The sequence below is a fragment of the Bos indicus genome, chromosome 1 (genome assembly GCF_029378745.1).
Source record: "Bos indicus isolate NIAB-ARS_2022 breed Sahiwal x Tharparkar chromosome 1, NIAB-ARS_B.indTharparkar_mat_pri_1.0, whole genome shotgun sequence".
Taxonomy (NCBI): Eukaryota; Metazoa; Chordata; class Mammalia; order Artiodactyla; family Bovidae; genus Bos; species Bos indicus.
In genome coordinates, this window is record NC_091760.1 from 41,708,432 (window position 1) to 41,725,002 (window position 16,571).

At 38.0% G+C, this 16,571-nt stretch overlaps 1 protein-coding gene across 5 annotated transcripts in view; it reads left to right on the forward strand.

Annotated features, from left to right (window-relative positions):
* Nucleotides 1–1,024: 1,024 nt before the first annotated feature.
* Nucleotides 1,025–16,571, forward strand: part of EPHA6 (EPH receptor A6) — a 1,027,581-nt gene continuing 1,012,034 nt past the window's right edge. For all 5 annotated transcript variants that reach the window (XM_070786786.1, XM_070786808.1, XM_070786797.1 and 2 more), the window contains exon 1: nt 1,025–2,051. In XM_070786786.1, the coding sequence (XP_070642887.1) occupies nt 1,676–2,051 (376 nt within the window). In that variant the 5' untranslated portion in view covers nt 1,025–1,675. The remainder of the gene's footprint in view (nt 2,052–16,571) is intronic.

Consider the following 16,571-nt stretch of genomic DNA (forward strand, 5'->3'; position numbering starts at 1 on the left):
TACCACTGTGCCATTTCCCTCCCTCTGCCCTAGAGAAGAAAGATATACTTCATAATATCGTTTTTTTTTTCTTCTTCTGGGTTTACTTTTCTTCCCTGTCATAAATATTTTTAAAAAAATATTCTCATGAATTTTGAGGTAGGATTTTCGACCTCACTCGACTGTAAAACCCTAAGTCCGTTCAATTAAAATGCTGATTATAATAACAACAGCGAATAAACTGTTATGGAACCCCCACACTAGTGGCACAGATTCCTTGGCGCGCCCTTCATAAACGTGTTAAGTTTAGCCTGGGCGCATTCTTCCTCCTTCCTGAGGTTCCTAGCGTGACCAGCCTCTTCCACCTGCGAGCAGTGGAGGCATTTTTTTGTTGCTGTCTACTAACCCCCTCTAGCGCCGGACTCGCAGCATCCGAGCGGCGGCAGCCGGGCGGGCCAGCGCCGGGCTTGGCGGAGCTGGGAGGCGCTTGCGGCTCGGGCCCTACCCTCCACGTCCGCCTCGGCCGCGGGGTGAGGACGTCAGGGTTAGGCGCCCTGAGACCCCTCCTTGTTAGCACCTGTGTTGCCCCCTTTCCGAACTCCCAGCACTGGAGGCGAGGGCCGAGTGGTCCCACCAGGCAGCCGGCGCCGTGGAGCGCTGGGAGGGAGTGGGTGCCGCGAGGGGGCGGCTTCCGTGGGGATAGCTGTCCGCTCGCAGGCAGTCGGCGCGTCTGTGGAGGCGGCCACGCACAGCTCAGCCCGTGGGCTTCTCCGAGTCTGCGGTGCGACGCCGTCACGCTGCAGGCGTCCCGGGCCCCCCGAAATCCCGGCGCCTGCGGCTGCAACCATGCTCTTGACCTCCACTGTGAAGTCGCGGCCGCATGGTGACGACAAGACCTCAGTGCACCCGCCCCTCTCCAGCCTGAGGTGACTCCTCTGAAGCTCGCTGCCTTCCTTCGCTCTCCTAGGACTAGCTGCGGAGGCGGCCGCCAAGCTGAGGCTCTCGCCCTACCGGGCAAGTTTGGGCGACCCAGGCTGAGGAGCGGTAGGCTGGTCCGCCGCCGCCAAGCTCAACCCGGACCCGGAGCGCTCGGCCACAGCACTCGCCCTCTCCGGCGGCGGAAATGTGAAGTCGAGGGTAGCCCTGCAGGGTGCAGAGTAGCCCTAAAACGCTGGACGTTGCTGCCGCGAAATGGGAAGGAAAGTGCTTAGGAGACTAAGTGCGGCCTCAGACAGGCCCGGGAAAAGGCTGCCAAGGCCGAAGCGCGGCGCAGACGCGGCCGAGTTGGAGGGGTCCGCTCTGCGGGCCGCTGCCGTCGCCACCTAGGCTAGGAGCTGAGGGCGCAGCTCGGTAGCTTGGTCGGACCCCTTGCGGCCCCGCGGAGCCTCCTCAGTTGCTCGGCTCTCGCCGCACTGGCCGGAGGAAAGTTCCCGCGGCCCCCGCCCGCTCACAGCTGCGGCGCCCGCCCGGCTTTTGGCTCTGCAAGTGCCCACTCTGAGTTAGGAGAGGCGCTCAGACCGGCAGAGCTGCCCGAGCCACCGCCGCACCTGGCCGTCCCTCCCCCCATTCCCGCCGTGAGGCGCCCTCCCCCGCCCCTTCGCTCCCCTCCCCCAAACCACAGCCCGAGCTCGCTCCTGCGCGCGCGCTCTCCCAGGCCCAAGTGAATAGTCCTCGCGCGAGCGGGACACGGCGGTGGATGCAATTCCGCTCGCCTACAGCCGCCAGGAGCTCCCTGGCGCCGCAAGCAGCGTCCTCCTCCGAAGCAGCTGCGCCTGCACCTGGGCAGCCTGGACCTTCGTGCCCTGCCCCCGGGGCCTCGCGCGGGGGTCGCCCCGGGACACCCACTGTGGGCCGGGTGGAGGAGGAAGAGGAGGAGGAAGAAGACGTGGACAGGGACCCGACGCTGAACACCTGGCTGCGCTGCTGCCACTTCTCTTTAAGGGGGAGGAGAAGAGAGCCGGGGAGAACCATGGGGGGCAGCGAAGTCCGGGAATTTCTTTTGCAATTTGGTTTCTTCTTGCCTCTGCTGACAGCTTGGCCGGGCGACTGCAGTCACGTCTCCAACAACCAAGGTAAAGGGACCGGTGGAGTAGCAAGATGGGGCGGGAGGAAGTGGGTGCTCCGAGGACCGGTGCGTTGGTCGCCTCTTGGCAGGTAACTTCGTCTCGGGGTGGGCTTCTCCGGGCTCTCCACACGAGGGGGTCGAGGATGTCTCCTCACCAGATCGCCTGTCCACAGTTCCTGGGGCCGGAGACCTCACGAACTGCGGTCTCTTCTGCTTCCAAATGTCTTTAAACGGATGCGTGAGCATCAGCAGCAGTTGGGTCCCACTACTGGCGGCCACGGGACCGCTCCCCCTGCGCGGTCTCCACGGGAGGTCAGGCTCTGTGGTAGAGGCTTAATGGAGACTTCTGGCTCTTTGCGGTCGCTTACTGCACGGTAACGTGTAGGTTCTCCCGCACGCCTGCAAGAAAGCAGATCGTTCTCGCTGTAGCCCCTGGCCAAATAACCAGCCTTGTGCCTTCGATAAACCAAACCCTCGCCCAGCTGCAACCCCTTTACCCCATCCCGACCGAATGTAGTAGACATTTAGAAATTATTCCGAATTGTTTCCAGCCCAGATGCCCGAAGGGGCCGGGGGTGGGGGTGTTATTAGGTGTGAATTAAGAAGTTGTGAATATTCTATGCCTAAAGTCAGGTAAAGTGGTAAAGTGAAGATGAGGTTTACCGAATGGAAAGCACTGAGAATTTTTGACTTTTGTTTTTTTGCTTTCTAGCCAACAATCTTTATGAGACATACTCATTGGATTTCTGCTGTGAATATTTAAAGATCTATATTTAAAAAACCACTTCCATAATCTTAATCTTCCTAGATTGAGAGAGGAACAACCATAAAAGTTTTCCAGCATGTACCTGGCTGGATGCTCTCACTGGCACTGTGATGACCGCCGGTGTCACCTGTTACGTCACACTTTTAAAACACCTCAAATATAAAACTTAAATTAGAGTTACCATTCAACATACAAGGTCTCGAAATAATTTGCAGGTATATAAATAGAGGTCAGATGGCATGAAAATGTGGGCTTTCTTTGCGAGGGTGAGAAGGTTAAGAGAGAAGGAAATTAGAACAGCACAGCCTTCTTTTTTGTCATAAACATATACAGCCAGTTTGTTAGAATAATTTAGAATCAATATTCAGTTCTCTTTATGTAACTGGTACTTTTGACATGCTTTTCTAATTCTTTGTCTTTTTTGTTTTTAACCTCCAGATTGCAATCACAAATGCATATGTCAGCTTGAAAACCATACACAACCATCTTGCCTTTGAAAATGTATTCTATAAGTACCACCTATAGTGCCATGCTCTCCTATGGAGGTGTATACCTTCACACACATCCCTTATTTGGTTTCAAGGACTACTGGCATTAAATATCAAAGGAAGTAGTTACTTAATTTACCTCTGAAAATTGAACATTGTTTAAAATAACATGTAATTACTTGACCTTTTTATTGAAAGGAGAAACGATTTTTAGTAATTGGAAAATCAGACATTTATGTTATACTAAATGTCTCTAGGGCTTCTAAAGAAGTATACACTTAAAGTCAAGTTGGCTAGGAATATTTTAACAGTTATATCCTTTCAATCATGTCCCTAAATCAACGTTTATATTTTCAAAGTTCCAGTAACCATCCTAGGCCCTGAGAATACTACCAAAAATAAAACATGTTACACTCTTCAAATGAGTAAAGAGCCATTCTACCAAAGTGTCTCAAGTATTAAAGTATGACCTTTCAGTAATTCATATTAAACTTAAGGGCATAGGGGAGTTGTTTGTCAACTCTTGCAGTAATTTTTATTTATCTATTTTAATAGCTTTCTCATACTTTTACAAGACATTTTAACTAAAAGATTTATCAATTATATCTAATTTATTTGTGTTTTGTAAATTAGCTTAACTTAGTGAATATTACTCAGCTTACCTAACAAATAGGATCATTAAAGATAGTCTCCAAAAACTCTTAATTTGCATTTGTACTAATAGTCTAAAAACACAAGCTATGTGTTACACTTGAATAATATTGTACCTAAAGGGTAAGTTGGGTAAAATTTAGAGTTTTTCAACAGAATATTATGGAAAAAATATGCTCAGATTTTTTTTCGTCAGACACAAATAATTGCTTTTAAAATGCTTTTTACAGCTTAAAGTTACAGTGGTTGGAAATTATGCCTTATAATATCTTGAGATAATTTTTGAATGCTGAAATAATCATGCTAATAGTTGATAAAATGTGGAAGTTCAAAATGTTATTTTTGAGACCAATTGAAGGATATTTTCTTATTTGTAGTTTCAAAAATAGATGACATGAATCAACATATCTTGCCAATTTGTAAACATTGAAAATATTTTACATTTTAGAATTACTGAAGTACATGTACAATATAGAAATACTAATGGAAAATACAAATCTTATCTATGTTCATAATATTAAGCATTGATAATAGGCTTAATATTTAATTTTAAGCATATGTATTCATTTTTCTAGTAACTTTTTGTCCTAAGAGCTAATGGAATTCTTGTTTTATTTTTAAAATTTGTTACAGAGGGTAAATTTTCATTTTAATATAATTTGCCTTCTCATTAAGAGTAATCAAAAAGTAAACTCTTTAATGTGATTTATTTTTACCAAATTATATGACATATTTCATGGTTGAATGAAGGTATCATCCTCTTCTTCATTCCCCATTTTGCATAGATAGAATAAAAGGATCCAAAAAGTGAACTATTTCATTTTTAACACTGTGCTAAGAGTAACTTGAATATAGGAAGCATCTCTTCTCTTGTTTTTTAACTGGCTGTGAATCTCTGCACCATAAAGGCAAAATAAATCAGTTTGACACTCTTTCTATTACTGAAACCTCCTTGAATTGATCAAAAAGTAAAGCTGCTTTCTAGATCACTTCATCTGATTAAGTAAATGAAAACATGATTTGTACTCAAATTTCCCTTATTCCATTAATTTTCCCTCTGTTTAAAACCACAGTATTTATTTTGTGTTGGTAATTTTAAAATTAACAGTTTTTACTCTCAAGATATGAAAACTTTTATTTTTGTACTAGAAAGATAGTTAGGAGAATATAAAATACAATCTTGTTTCATATGTCAGTAACCATGTATATCAATCTCAGTGATTAGTAGCCACCAGGGATCCATTAATTCAAAAATTACTCTGCTTTAGTCTAAAAGAGTTGATGCATCTCTCAGGGTATGACTCATGTTTCCAAAAATAATCAATACTCAAATAATTCATTAAATCAAAATATGGTTTGAATATGAGAGTCTGGTGAGTTCATTTTACTACCAAGATTGTGTTAATTGATCTTTCTCCTCCACCCAGGGATTTCAGTGAAAAATGAAATATACAAGGAAAACAATAGTTTGAGTCATTAGTTTCATTAAATTTATTAATTTGAATGAATTAAGTCTAAAATCCACTAAGTTGTGTGTAAATACAGGTGAACATAGCTGATCAGAAAAATACCTGCTTATTTACATTTATAGCCTCAAATTAGTTGAACTGACATAAATATTGTACACAAACTGTAAGACTGAATGTTGTTCTTATATTTACAGAAAGCGGGGAATTGAAGTATTTTCAGAAAGTTGAAGAGTGAACTTTACTGAAAATATTGAAAATTGGGTTCAATAAGGAAAACTGAGTGATTTATAAGGAATATTGCTAAAAGACCTTTCACTTATATAAAATTTGAGGGATAAACTATGATTGTAAAAGTGCAAGAGGTTGAAATCACATGCCTTTCTTGTTTTCCATAAGTATGAAAACAACCTAGAATGTAATTTTTTATACATTAACAAACTGAGCCATTGTAGAATTAGCCATTATGATTAGTATTTAAAATAGAATATAAAATGTCATTGATACACACTGGTCATCTAAATCTTTTTGTTCTGAGTTTGGGATAAGACTATATCTAAAATTTTTTTCTTACACAAAAATTATACAACATTCTTTAAGGATCTTATCTTCAAACTAGAAATAACATGAATAAAGCAGTATTAATATAGATTTTCTAAAGGGGCAAATATATATATATCTATATTTAATTAATGATTAAATAACATCTTTTTACATTTTAAAAATACTGTCAAACTTTTCCATATGGAATTTGTATTATTCTTATGTTACAAAATTAAATATTATTAAAAATCCAAGAGTTGAAAATTTTTCTTCAGTAATCATTGCTAGTATAAATAAGTAGCAAAAGGCATCAAAGATTTCTTGTATTTCCTTCTACTAATTCTTTTCCTCTGTGACAAACACCATATCTCAATCACTCTCTCTTTCTTCTTTCACACACAGGAGTACTTCTGACTATATATTTCTTTTGTCCTAAATGGTGAGAGAATAGATGTTATCTTACATTGTCCATCAGTCAACCAAATCCCTAAAGTTATAGAAGTCTCTTGTCTTCTTGACTCACCATTTCTTGGGACTATAAATACAGTAGAGATCAGTACATGTAGTTAAATAATAAACATGAATTAACTTTGTTCAGTGTACTTTGTTAATCATGTAATCAAACTAAACTTATACAGAAGGATTAAATTGTAAGTCATGTCCGACTCTGTGTGACCCCATAGACAGCAGCCCACCAGGCTCCCCCATCCCTGGGATTCTCCAGGCAAGAACACTGGAGTGGGTTGCCATTGCCTTCTCCAATGCATGAAAGTGAAAAGTGAAAGTGAAGTTGCTCAGTCGTGTCCAACCCTCAGTGACTCCATGGACTGCAGCCTATCAGGCTCCTCTGTCCATGGGATTTTCCAGGCAAGAGTACTGGAGTGGGGTGCCATTGCCTTCTCCATACATCCACAGTGTTAACTTTTAAATAAAAATTGTGTGTATATATATATATATATATATATACACACATGTGTATATATATATATATATATACACATTTAAGTTGTGCAACATAATTTGATATACTATGTCTATAGTGTTCTGATCAACTTGCAGTTTCTTTAGGACTGGCATTAGTTCTTTAAAAAACATGTATTATATTACCTCTTCTTTTGCCTTATTTTTATTGAGTATTCTGTTTTTGAATTTAATATTTATATGATGAAGAGAAAAAAGAGTAAGTAAGCCAGACTTCATAAATGCCTTCATGGAATTTATTTTCTACTAAGGGAGACTGACAAAAAATACGGAAGTAAATGAAACTATATACTATGGAGGAAACAATAAAGGCCCTGAGCAAATAACAGGAGGGACCCACTGTTTTAAATGTGGTGGTTGGAGAGGCCTCTCTGGGAAGTGACACATAAATGACATTCTCAAGGATGAGAAACAGCTAAATGTACAGAACAGGAAGAAGTGCATTCTAGGTAAAGGGAACTACCTGGTCAGTGACCTTGAAGGGAGATGAGCTTGTCGCCTTTGAAGAAATAAGTCCAGTATGGAACTGGAGCTTACTGAGCAAGGCAGAGAGTAGCCTATAGCGAGGTTTGAAAGAGAATGTGAAACCGGATCCACAGAGAAGAAAACAAGCCATGGAAAGGAATTAGGTTTTAATATTTTCCTTGGTAAAATGGGAAGCTAATGAGATTTCAACCATTTTTCATTTTTAGAGCATTATGGCTAGCAAGTAGAAGAGATGATTGGAAAATGAAGAGTAGTGTTAGGAGTCTATTGCAGTTTTTAGGGACATAGGGAAGGGTATGGTGGCCTGGCTAGCATGGTAATACTGAGATGGGGATAAGAAGATGGATTTGAGATAGCTTTTGGAAGTAGGATTATGGGATCATCTTATAATTACAGAAAAATAAATGTAGATATTCAGTATTTTGTCACTTTTTCCAAGGGACCTGAAAAAATTTTTCATTAATCCCCATAAAAATGATCTTGCTTATAGTAGTTGATTATTGACAACAGATAGGAAGGATGGGGTGAGAGGTCCATTCTCTACTTTAATCTTCTGAAACTATGATTTAAATAATAATAATACAGTTTTATTATTTCAAACCATTGTGCATAGCACTGTACACATATTTTATTAACATGAAATTTGTTAATGCATTTTTGACACAACTTTACATATATAGTTGTTTTTTGTCAGAGTGGATGGCACAGGTGGGTGGAGATATCTTAACAAAGCAATATGGTGATCCAACAGAATCTATTAAAATAGCAATATTTCAAAGTTTGGCTTATGCACCAGTTTTATTCATCTTTGTTATTATCAGACTACTGTTACTAAAAAGAAAAATAGAAGTGATACTAGACATAAAATAGGCATGTTATCACATATTTTCTATTAGCCTTCTTTCTTCTCTGCATTTTGTTAAAATGAACAGAAACAAATGCATATTCAGTAAGCTTGTAAAAGACCCAGGAAATTAGATCTTAAGATGAGGGAAGAAAATATTAGGCTCTCCACTCAACAACAGTAAATTGCATGTAACTTAGAAACTTTCCCTGACCAGTTATTGTTCATCACTGTGAGTTGCCTGGAGAAGGCAATGGCACCCCACTCCAGTACTCTTGCCTGGAAAATCCCATAGAGGGAGGAGCCTGGTAGGCTGCAGTCCATGGGGTTGCTAAGAGTCGGGCACGACTGAGCGACTTCCCTTTCACTTTTCACTTTCATGCATTGGAGAAGGCAATGGCAACCCACTCCAGTGTTCTTGCCTGGAGAATCCCAGGGACGGGGAGCCTGGTGGGAGGCCGTCTATGGGGTCGCACAGAGTCAGACACGACTGAAGCGACTTAGCAGCAGCAGCAGCAGTGAGTTGCCTACTACTACTACTACTACTAATATATGACAGCAATTGTTAAATATACAGAAGTGTAAAAAATCTTAATTTAACAGTCCTAAATACCTTGTATATATTTGGAAAATCAATACTATGGAGATGTTTCATTTAAACATTTGTAAATATTCTTAAATGTACATATTCACACATAGTAAATCTTATACTTCAGTGTTTAGAATGTTCTGGAGAATACTATTTTATAGTGATTTCCTTTCAGTAAACATTATGAATTCTTAGGAGATATACAGTTTTGATTTTCAATGATAAATATTCTAGAACTGAGTGATAATGTTTGTACTTTAAAAAGATGTTTATCAGAGCCTACTATTTGGGCTTCCCAGGTGGCGCTAGTGGTAAAGAATGCCCCTGCTAATGTAAGAGACTTAACAGACAGGTCTTGGATCCATGGATCAGGAAGATCCCCTGGAGGAAGAAATGGTAGTCCACTCCAGTATTCTTGCCTAGAGAATCCCATGGACACAGGAGCCTCAGGGGCTACAGTCCATGGGGTTGCAGAGTCAGACATGACTATAGAGATTTGGCATACATATACACACTGATAGGTAGGTACTTACTACATGTAAGAATTCAAGAAGTTTTCCTTTAAGAATGTATGTCAATGTACGGCAAAACCAATACAATATTGTAAAGTAATTAGCCTCCAATTAAAATAAATTTATATTAAAAAAAGAATATATTAATATAGTTTAGTGAAGAGTTTCCAGTCTCTTTCCAAGTCTAGTAGGAAAATTTTCTGTTTTCTTAAAATTAGATCCAAAATTAATTATTTTTTTATAATTAGAAAAACTTTTAAAGGACATTTGTCATATGATAACATGTAAGAGTACTGATGTTCAGCTCTCATATTTATGTATTGATTATTTGCAAGTAATATCTTATTTCATTAAAGTACATCTCAAATTTAAGAAAATAAGTCACTCAGCAGCCACATCTTAAAGTATCTCCCTATGTCAGGCATTATGCTAGATTCTAAGATAGAATTCTACAACAGATTCTAAGCTAGGTTCTACAACAGTGATTATCATACAGTCTCTATTCTTTAGAAAATCAGCCTTCTCTTTTTATTTATCCTTGAGTAATTGATAATTAATCCTTAATTGATGATTTTTATAAGATGAATTTTACAGTAAATGATATCATGAGGGAAAGAAGGAAGAGTGTAAAGTAATACTACTAACACTTTTATGTGTTTTTATTTGTAAAATTGCTTCATAGGGATCTTCTAATATTAGTTTATGGGTGGGCATATATTTTATTTAATTGCATGAAAATTAAACATAAATATGCATTGAATAAACACAACCATTCATAGAAAATATAAATATTTCAAAACTCTAATGGCTTTCCATGAACTGACATGTGGAGGCAGGTTTTGTTTAAATGATATTCAGAGAAGGCAATGGCAACCCATTCCAGTACTCTTGTCTGGAAAATCCCATGGACAGAGGAGCCTGGTAGGCTGCAGTTCATGGGGTCGCAAAGAGTTGGACACGACTGAGCGACTTCACTTTTGCTTTTCACTTTTATGCTTTAGTCTAGCTTTTTCTGGTGTGTTTATTTAAGGTGGATTTATTATTAAAAACTGTGATTCATGGTGAAGAAGCTAGTTTCCAGTTTCAGATAGCAGCAAACATACATCTTAATTGAGTTGTGAAGCAAGAATTGGGATGAAAGCAGGTATTTTCAGTCCATGTCCTGAAAAATGCATTCAGCTACTTTGCCAGGATACTGCTGTGTCCTCTAGCTATTGGCCTGTTTGATGATCTGAACTGGCTGGATATAAATGAAAAATCACCACCCTTGCTCCCGTTTCATTTTATAACTTAAGTTGTAATGTTATACTTACTTTCTGATCTTAGAAGTTATAACATCTCTTTAGAAACTGAATGTTCAAGAGTTAGAATTAGTTATGAATTATTTTATTCTTGTAATGTTTGGTATCTGGATATATGGGATATTTATATACATAACTTATTTACTAATGTTAACCTACTAATAACATGACAGAATGATTATTATTTTAGGTTGATTTCTGTAATATTCATATTTGTGGTATATGAGCATTGCAAAGAGGAACACTTTTTCTTAAAATTTATTTTAATTGAATAATTGCTTTACAATGTTGTGTTGTGTTTCTGCCATACAACATAAATCAATCCTAAGTATACATATGTCCCCTCCCTCTCTAACCTCCCTCCATCCCTCATTCCACCACTCTAGTTGTCACAGAGCACCAGGTTGAGCTCCCTGGGGAAACACATTCTTGAAATAGTACGTAGAGTATAATATCTAGAATAAGTAAAAGCATTTACGCATAATTTAAAAAAATCAATATATGAAAATATTCCTACTTATGATTATAATTAGATATAATTTAAGCAAGTTAATAAAGCAGGAAATATTTTATATATTAGGAAATTAAAATGTATTATATTAATGTGTATTCCAAATAAGAATTATCTAGAATTAATTGAAATGATTGCCTCCAAATATGAGTTGAAGTATATCTCAGTATCACCTTAATTTTTACTTTAAAAGACACAAATGTGTTCCATATGTTGCTGGCACATTATTATTGTAAAATAATTAAAATTAAATGTTCAATTAGAAAAACTGTGTAATGGCCAATAAATGTTATGATAAAAATTGAAACCTCAAGCAACTGAAGTTTATTATATAGTACAGTACTAAGTAGCTATAAACATTCAAAATGAAAGAAAAATAGGGATAGAAAAAAATTGAATTATGGTACTGTTTTTAAAATGAACCTAATTGGTCAAGGAGTTTCTCTTGTTACATATATCTGATTCTACCCTGGGTTAGACCCTTAATCTCTGCAAGTGCAGAAGTGTCCTGATGTCAGACAATGTTAGCTAAAACTCTTTTTAAAAAATTCTGAAAATTTCTTTTCACTCTCTGTCTAGATTTAAAATATACTTAGACAACATTTAAATTGTGAATGCAAGTGAAAATAATTTGTATTTGTCCTTATATGTGACAGGAAAGCACTCAGCAAACTAATAGATAGCATTGTACAAAATCATAAGACTTGAGTCAATTTCTAAAAGTGAATAAAATCCATGCATTAGTCCACTGGTTAAAAGTTATAATGCCTGAACAACAACAATAACAAAATCCCAAGACTGTAATAGCCAGAACAATTTTATAACAGTACAACATTTAATGAGGAAAGTACACTATTACCTTGGCTGTTTTATATTCTGTATTTAATGAGGGAATATTCAGAAAGAGATCCTAATTTTTATCTGAAAAAGAACAATTTCAGGAGTGTATGTTGTTGGTATAGCATATTACTTAGCATGGTTTAAAAAGAAATGAAAAATAACATGTTCCAAATTTATTTTTATTTTTATGATATACATAAGAGGAAAAATTGTACCTATATTATAATAACTTACTATCTTAAAATGCTATAGTAAAATAACTATTTTATAGAGAACTATAGTTCACCCTAGTTATTAAAATAACAGGTAGTTTGTTTACTTAAAATTACATGTGTAAGAACCTTTATAATATTTACTAGTTTATGGCCAGAAATCCATGTATATGTATATGCATTATTTTTTAGGCTTTTCAAGAGCTTTATACCCTAGTAAAGAAGAATTAAAATGTAATAATTTATTTTAAAGTTTAATATTCTAGAGTGTTAAGTACTTGTTAAAGCTAAATGAAAAATATCCCCTAAAGTTATGAAGCCTTAAGATCAGATGAAATTGTTTACCTGTGTTTTTTTTTTTTTTATAAAGTTCTAAAATGCTTTTCTGTTGTAATATAGATGTATTTATCTTTGGGTTTTTGTTTGTTCATTCTTATTTTTATTACTTATGTACACAAACAGTTCTTAATCTGTATGGTTTATTTGTATATATTTTCCTATAATCCTCAATTTAGTTCAGATTAAATATATATTCACCCAAATTTTAAATGAAATATATTGAACCTACTATTTTTTTTCACTGTGCAGGGAACAGGAAACGTAAAAGTGGGTCACTTTGCCTTGAACTTCTGAGAACAAAAGATTTAATTAATGAGGCTATTTATATGTTAGTGAATATTTGACAAAGTAATATGGATTTAGCTGTTCCATAGATAAGTTCACATCTATGAACTATTGTTTACAGAGATAAAAATATGAAAGCACAAGCTGCAGGAGACATGGGTTCAAACCCAGGGTTGAGAAGATCCCCTGGAGGAGGGCATGAAAACCCTCTCCAGTATTCTTGCCTAGAGAGTCCTGTGGACAGGAGCTTGGTGGGCTATAGTCCATAGGTTTGCAAAGAGCTGGACATGACTAAAGTAGCTTAGCATGCATGCGTGCATATTAGCCATGACGATATATTGACCCTGGCTTTGTGTGACTACTAGAAATGAAATAAGATCTGTCTCCTTTACATTGAGGACAAAGCTGTAAAGTTGACAGTAAAATACTAGGTTGATGAAAAAGTAATTGCAGTTTCGAACCATGAATTTTAAATCGTTACAACCAGGCTCAAACACATCTTATTAATCAAAATAGAAACCAGTACAGTCAACACATTTTTGCCAATGAGAAATGTTTATTCTTATAGTGTAAAAATCTGTGCTTCAGGATTCCGAGATCTCTTGGAAAATGTTTTCTATTCTGCTAGCTGTTTTCTCTGCAAAAAGTTGTTGAGATATTTGAAGTGGTAGTCGGTTGGCAAAAAGGTCAGGTATGAATATGATGGATGAGGCAAAACTTAGTAGCCCAATTTGTTGAATTTTTGAAGTGTTTATTGTGCAACATGACCTCAGGCATTGTTCTGGAGAAGAATTGGGCCCACTCTGTTGACCCAGTGCCGCCTGCAGGCATTACAGTTTTTGGTGCATCTCATCAATTTGCTGAGCATACTTCTCAGATGTAATGGTTTTACTGGGATTCAGAAGCTGTAGTGGATCAGATCAGCAGCAGACCACCAGACAGTGACCATGACCTTTTTTTGATACAAGTTTGTCTTTGGGAAGTGCTTTAGAGCTGCTTCTTTTGTTCAACCGCTGAGCTGGTCATGGCCGGTTGTTGTCTAAATCCACTTTCAATGCAAGTCACAGTCCAATCGAGAAATGGTTCAATGTTGTTGCATAGAATAAGATAAGACAACACTTCAAAATGTTCATTTTCTTGATTTGTGATCAGCTCACAAGGCACACCACTTATCAAGCTTTTTCACCTTTTCAATTTGCTTCAATTGACAAAGGACCAAGGAATGTTCAATGCTGAGTTCTTCAGCAACTTCTTCTGTGGTTGTAAGAGGATCAGCTTTGATGATTGCACTCAGTTGGTCATTGTCAACTTCCAGTGGCCGGCCACTGCACTTCTCTTCTTCAAGGCTCTTGTCTCCTTTGTAAAACTTCTTGAACTACCACTGCACTGTACGTTTGTTAGGAGTTCCTGGACCAAGCATGTTGTTGATGTTGAGAGTTCTTACTGCTGCTTTATGATCCATTTGAACTGGAAAAGAAAATCGCTTGAATTTACTTTTTATCTAATATCATTTCCCTAGGGTGAAATATAAAATTAAAAATATATAAATATAAAATATGCAGCAAGCAATGTCACTAACAAAAAAAATCAAGCAGAAATGTGCATTAAAATGATATATAACATAACTACATTTACTTAAGAATGTATTGCAATATCAAGCAGCAGATTCAACAATGCAGAACTGCATCAACCTAACACTAGCAATTTAGTAAAGATAAAGGGAAATAATTTTAAAAACTATAACAAAAAATCTTGAGTTACATATGGGAAATGAAAATGAGTCTCATATTTATTCATTCATTTTTATTATGGTTCATTATTGTAAATATATATAAGTGATAAGAGAATCTGATGGGACTGTAAATTTATACAGCCATTATGGAAAACAGTATGGAGGTAACTTAAAAACTAAAAATAGAACTACCATATGACCCATTAGTCACACCCCTGGGCATATACCCAGAGAAAACCGTAATTCAAAAAGACACATATGTTCCAAAGTGAATTGTAGCACCATTAAAATAGCCAGGACATGGAGACAACCTAAGACTTCATCAACAAAGAAATGATTAAAGAAGATGTGGTTGTTGTTGTTGAATATTGAATATTACTCAGTTATACTCAGTATTACTCGGCCATAGAAAGGAATGAAATTGGATCACTTGTACAGATATGAATGGACCTAGAGACTATCAATGGCAACCCACTCCAGTGTTCTTGCCTGGAGAATCCCAGGGATGGGGGAGCCTGGTGAGCTGCCGTCTATGGGGTTGCATGGAGTCGGACATGACTGAAGCGACTTGGCAGCAGCAGCAGCAGAGACTGCCATATAGAGTGAAATCAGAAAGAGAAAAACAAATATTGTATATTAATACATACATGAATTTAGAAAAATAAATATGTTCTTACTTGCAAATGGAAAGAGACACAGGTGTAGAGAACAAATGAAAGTACACCAGTGACAGAAAGGTGGGGCAGGTGGGATGAATTGGGAGATTCAGTTTGACATATATACACTATTAATTGTGTTGTTGTTTAGTCGCTATATCATGTCTGACTTCTTTGTGACTCCATGGACTGTAGTCTGTCAGGCTCTGCTGTCAATGGGTTTCCCAGGTAAGAATGCTAGAGTGGGTTGCCATTTCCTTCTCCAGGGGGTCTCCCCAACCCAGGGAAACAACTGATGTCTCCTGCATTGTCAGGTGGGTTCTTAACCACTGAACCATCAGGGAAGCCATGCACTATTGATAGTATGTATAAAATAGATAACTAATGAAAACCTACTGTATAGCTCAGGGAACTCTACTGAGTGCTCTGTGGTGACCTAAATGGGAAGGAAAGCCAAAAAATGAGATATATATATATATGTATAGCTGATTCACTTTCCTGTACAATCAGTTCAGTTCAGTCACTCAGTCGTGTTCAACTCTTTGTGACGCCATGAATCACAGCACACCAGGCCTCCCTGTCCATCACCAACTCCCGGAGTTCACTCAGACTCACATCCATCGAGTCAGTGATGCCATCCAGCCATCTCATCCTCTATCATCCCCTTCTAGAAACAAACAAAATATTGTGAAGCAACTATAATAAAAATTAATTAAAATGTATATAAGTAATAAGAATTAAAATGAATGACTTCTCTGGAAACTTCAGTTTTTAAGCTACTTTGAGTTAGTTTTCTTCACTTGAAGATTGAAACTTATTCTTGTGTGTAGATAAAAATAATCCAAGGGATTGATGCCTTAGACTAGATGTAGAGTTTTTTAAATAAGTAGCACCACTTGATTTTTTCATTAAAAGTTTTATCATATTCTTTAAGAACTAGCTTATTTAATGATGGTGGCTGGTTTTAAAGATCAGTTCAGTTCAGTCACTCAATTGTGTCCGACTGTTTGCAACCCCATGAACTGCAGCATGCCAGGCCTCCCTGTCCATCACCAACTCCTGGAGTCTACCCAAACCCATGTCCATCGAGTTGGTGATGCCATCCAACTATCTCATCCTCTGTCTTCCCCTTCTCCTCCTGCCCTCAATCTTTCCCAGCATCAGGGTCTTTTCAAATGAATCAGCACTTTGCATCAGGTGGCCAAATATTGGAGTTTCAGCTTCAACATCAGTCCTTCCAATGAACACCCAAGATTGATCTCCTTTAGGATGGACTGGTTGGATCTCCTCACAGTCCAAGGGACTCTCAAGAGTCTTCTCCAACA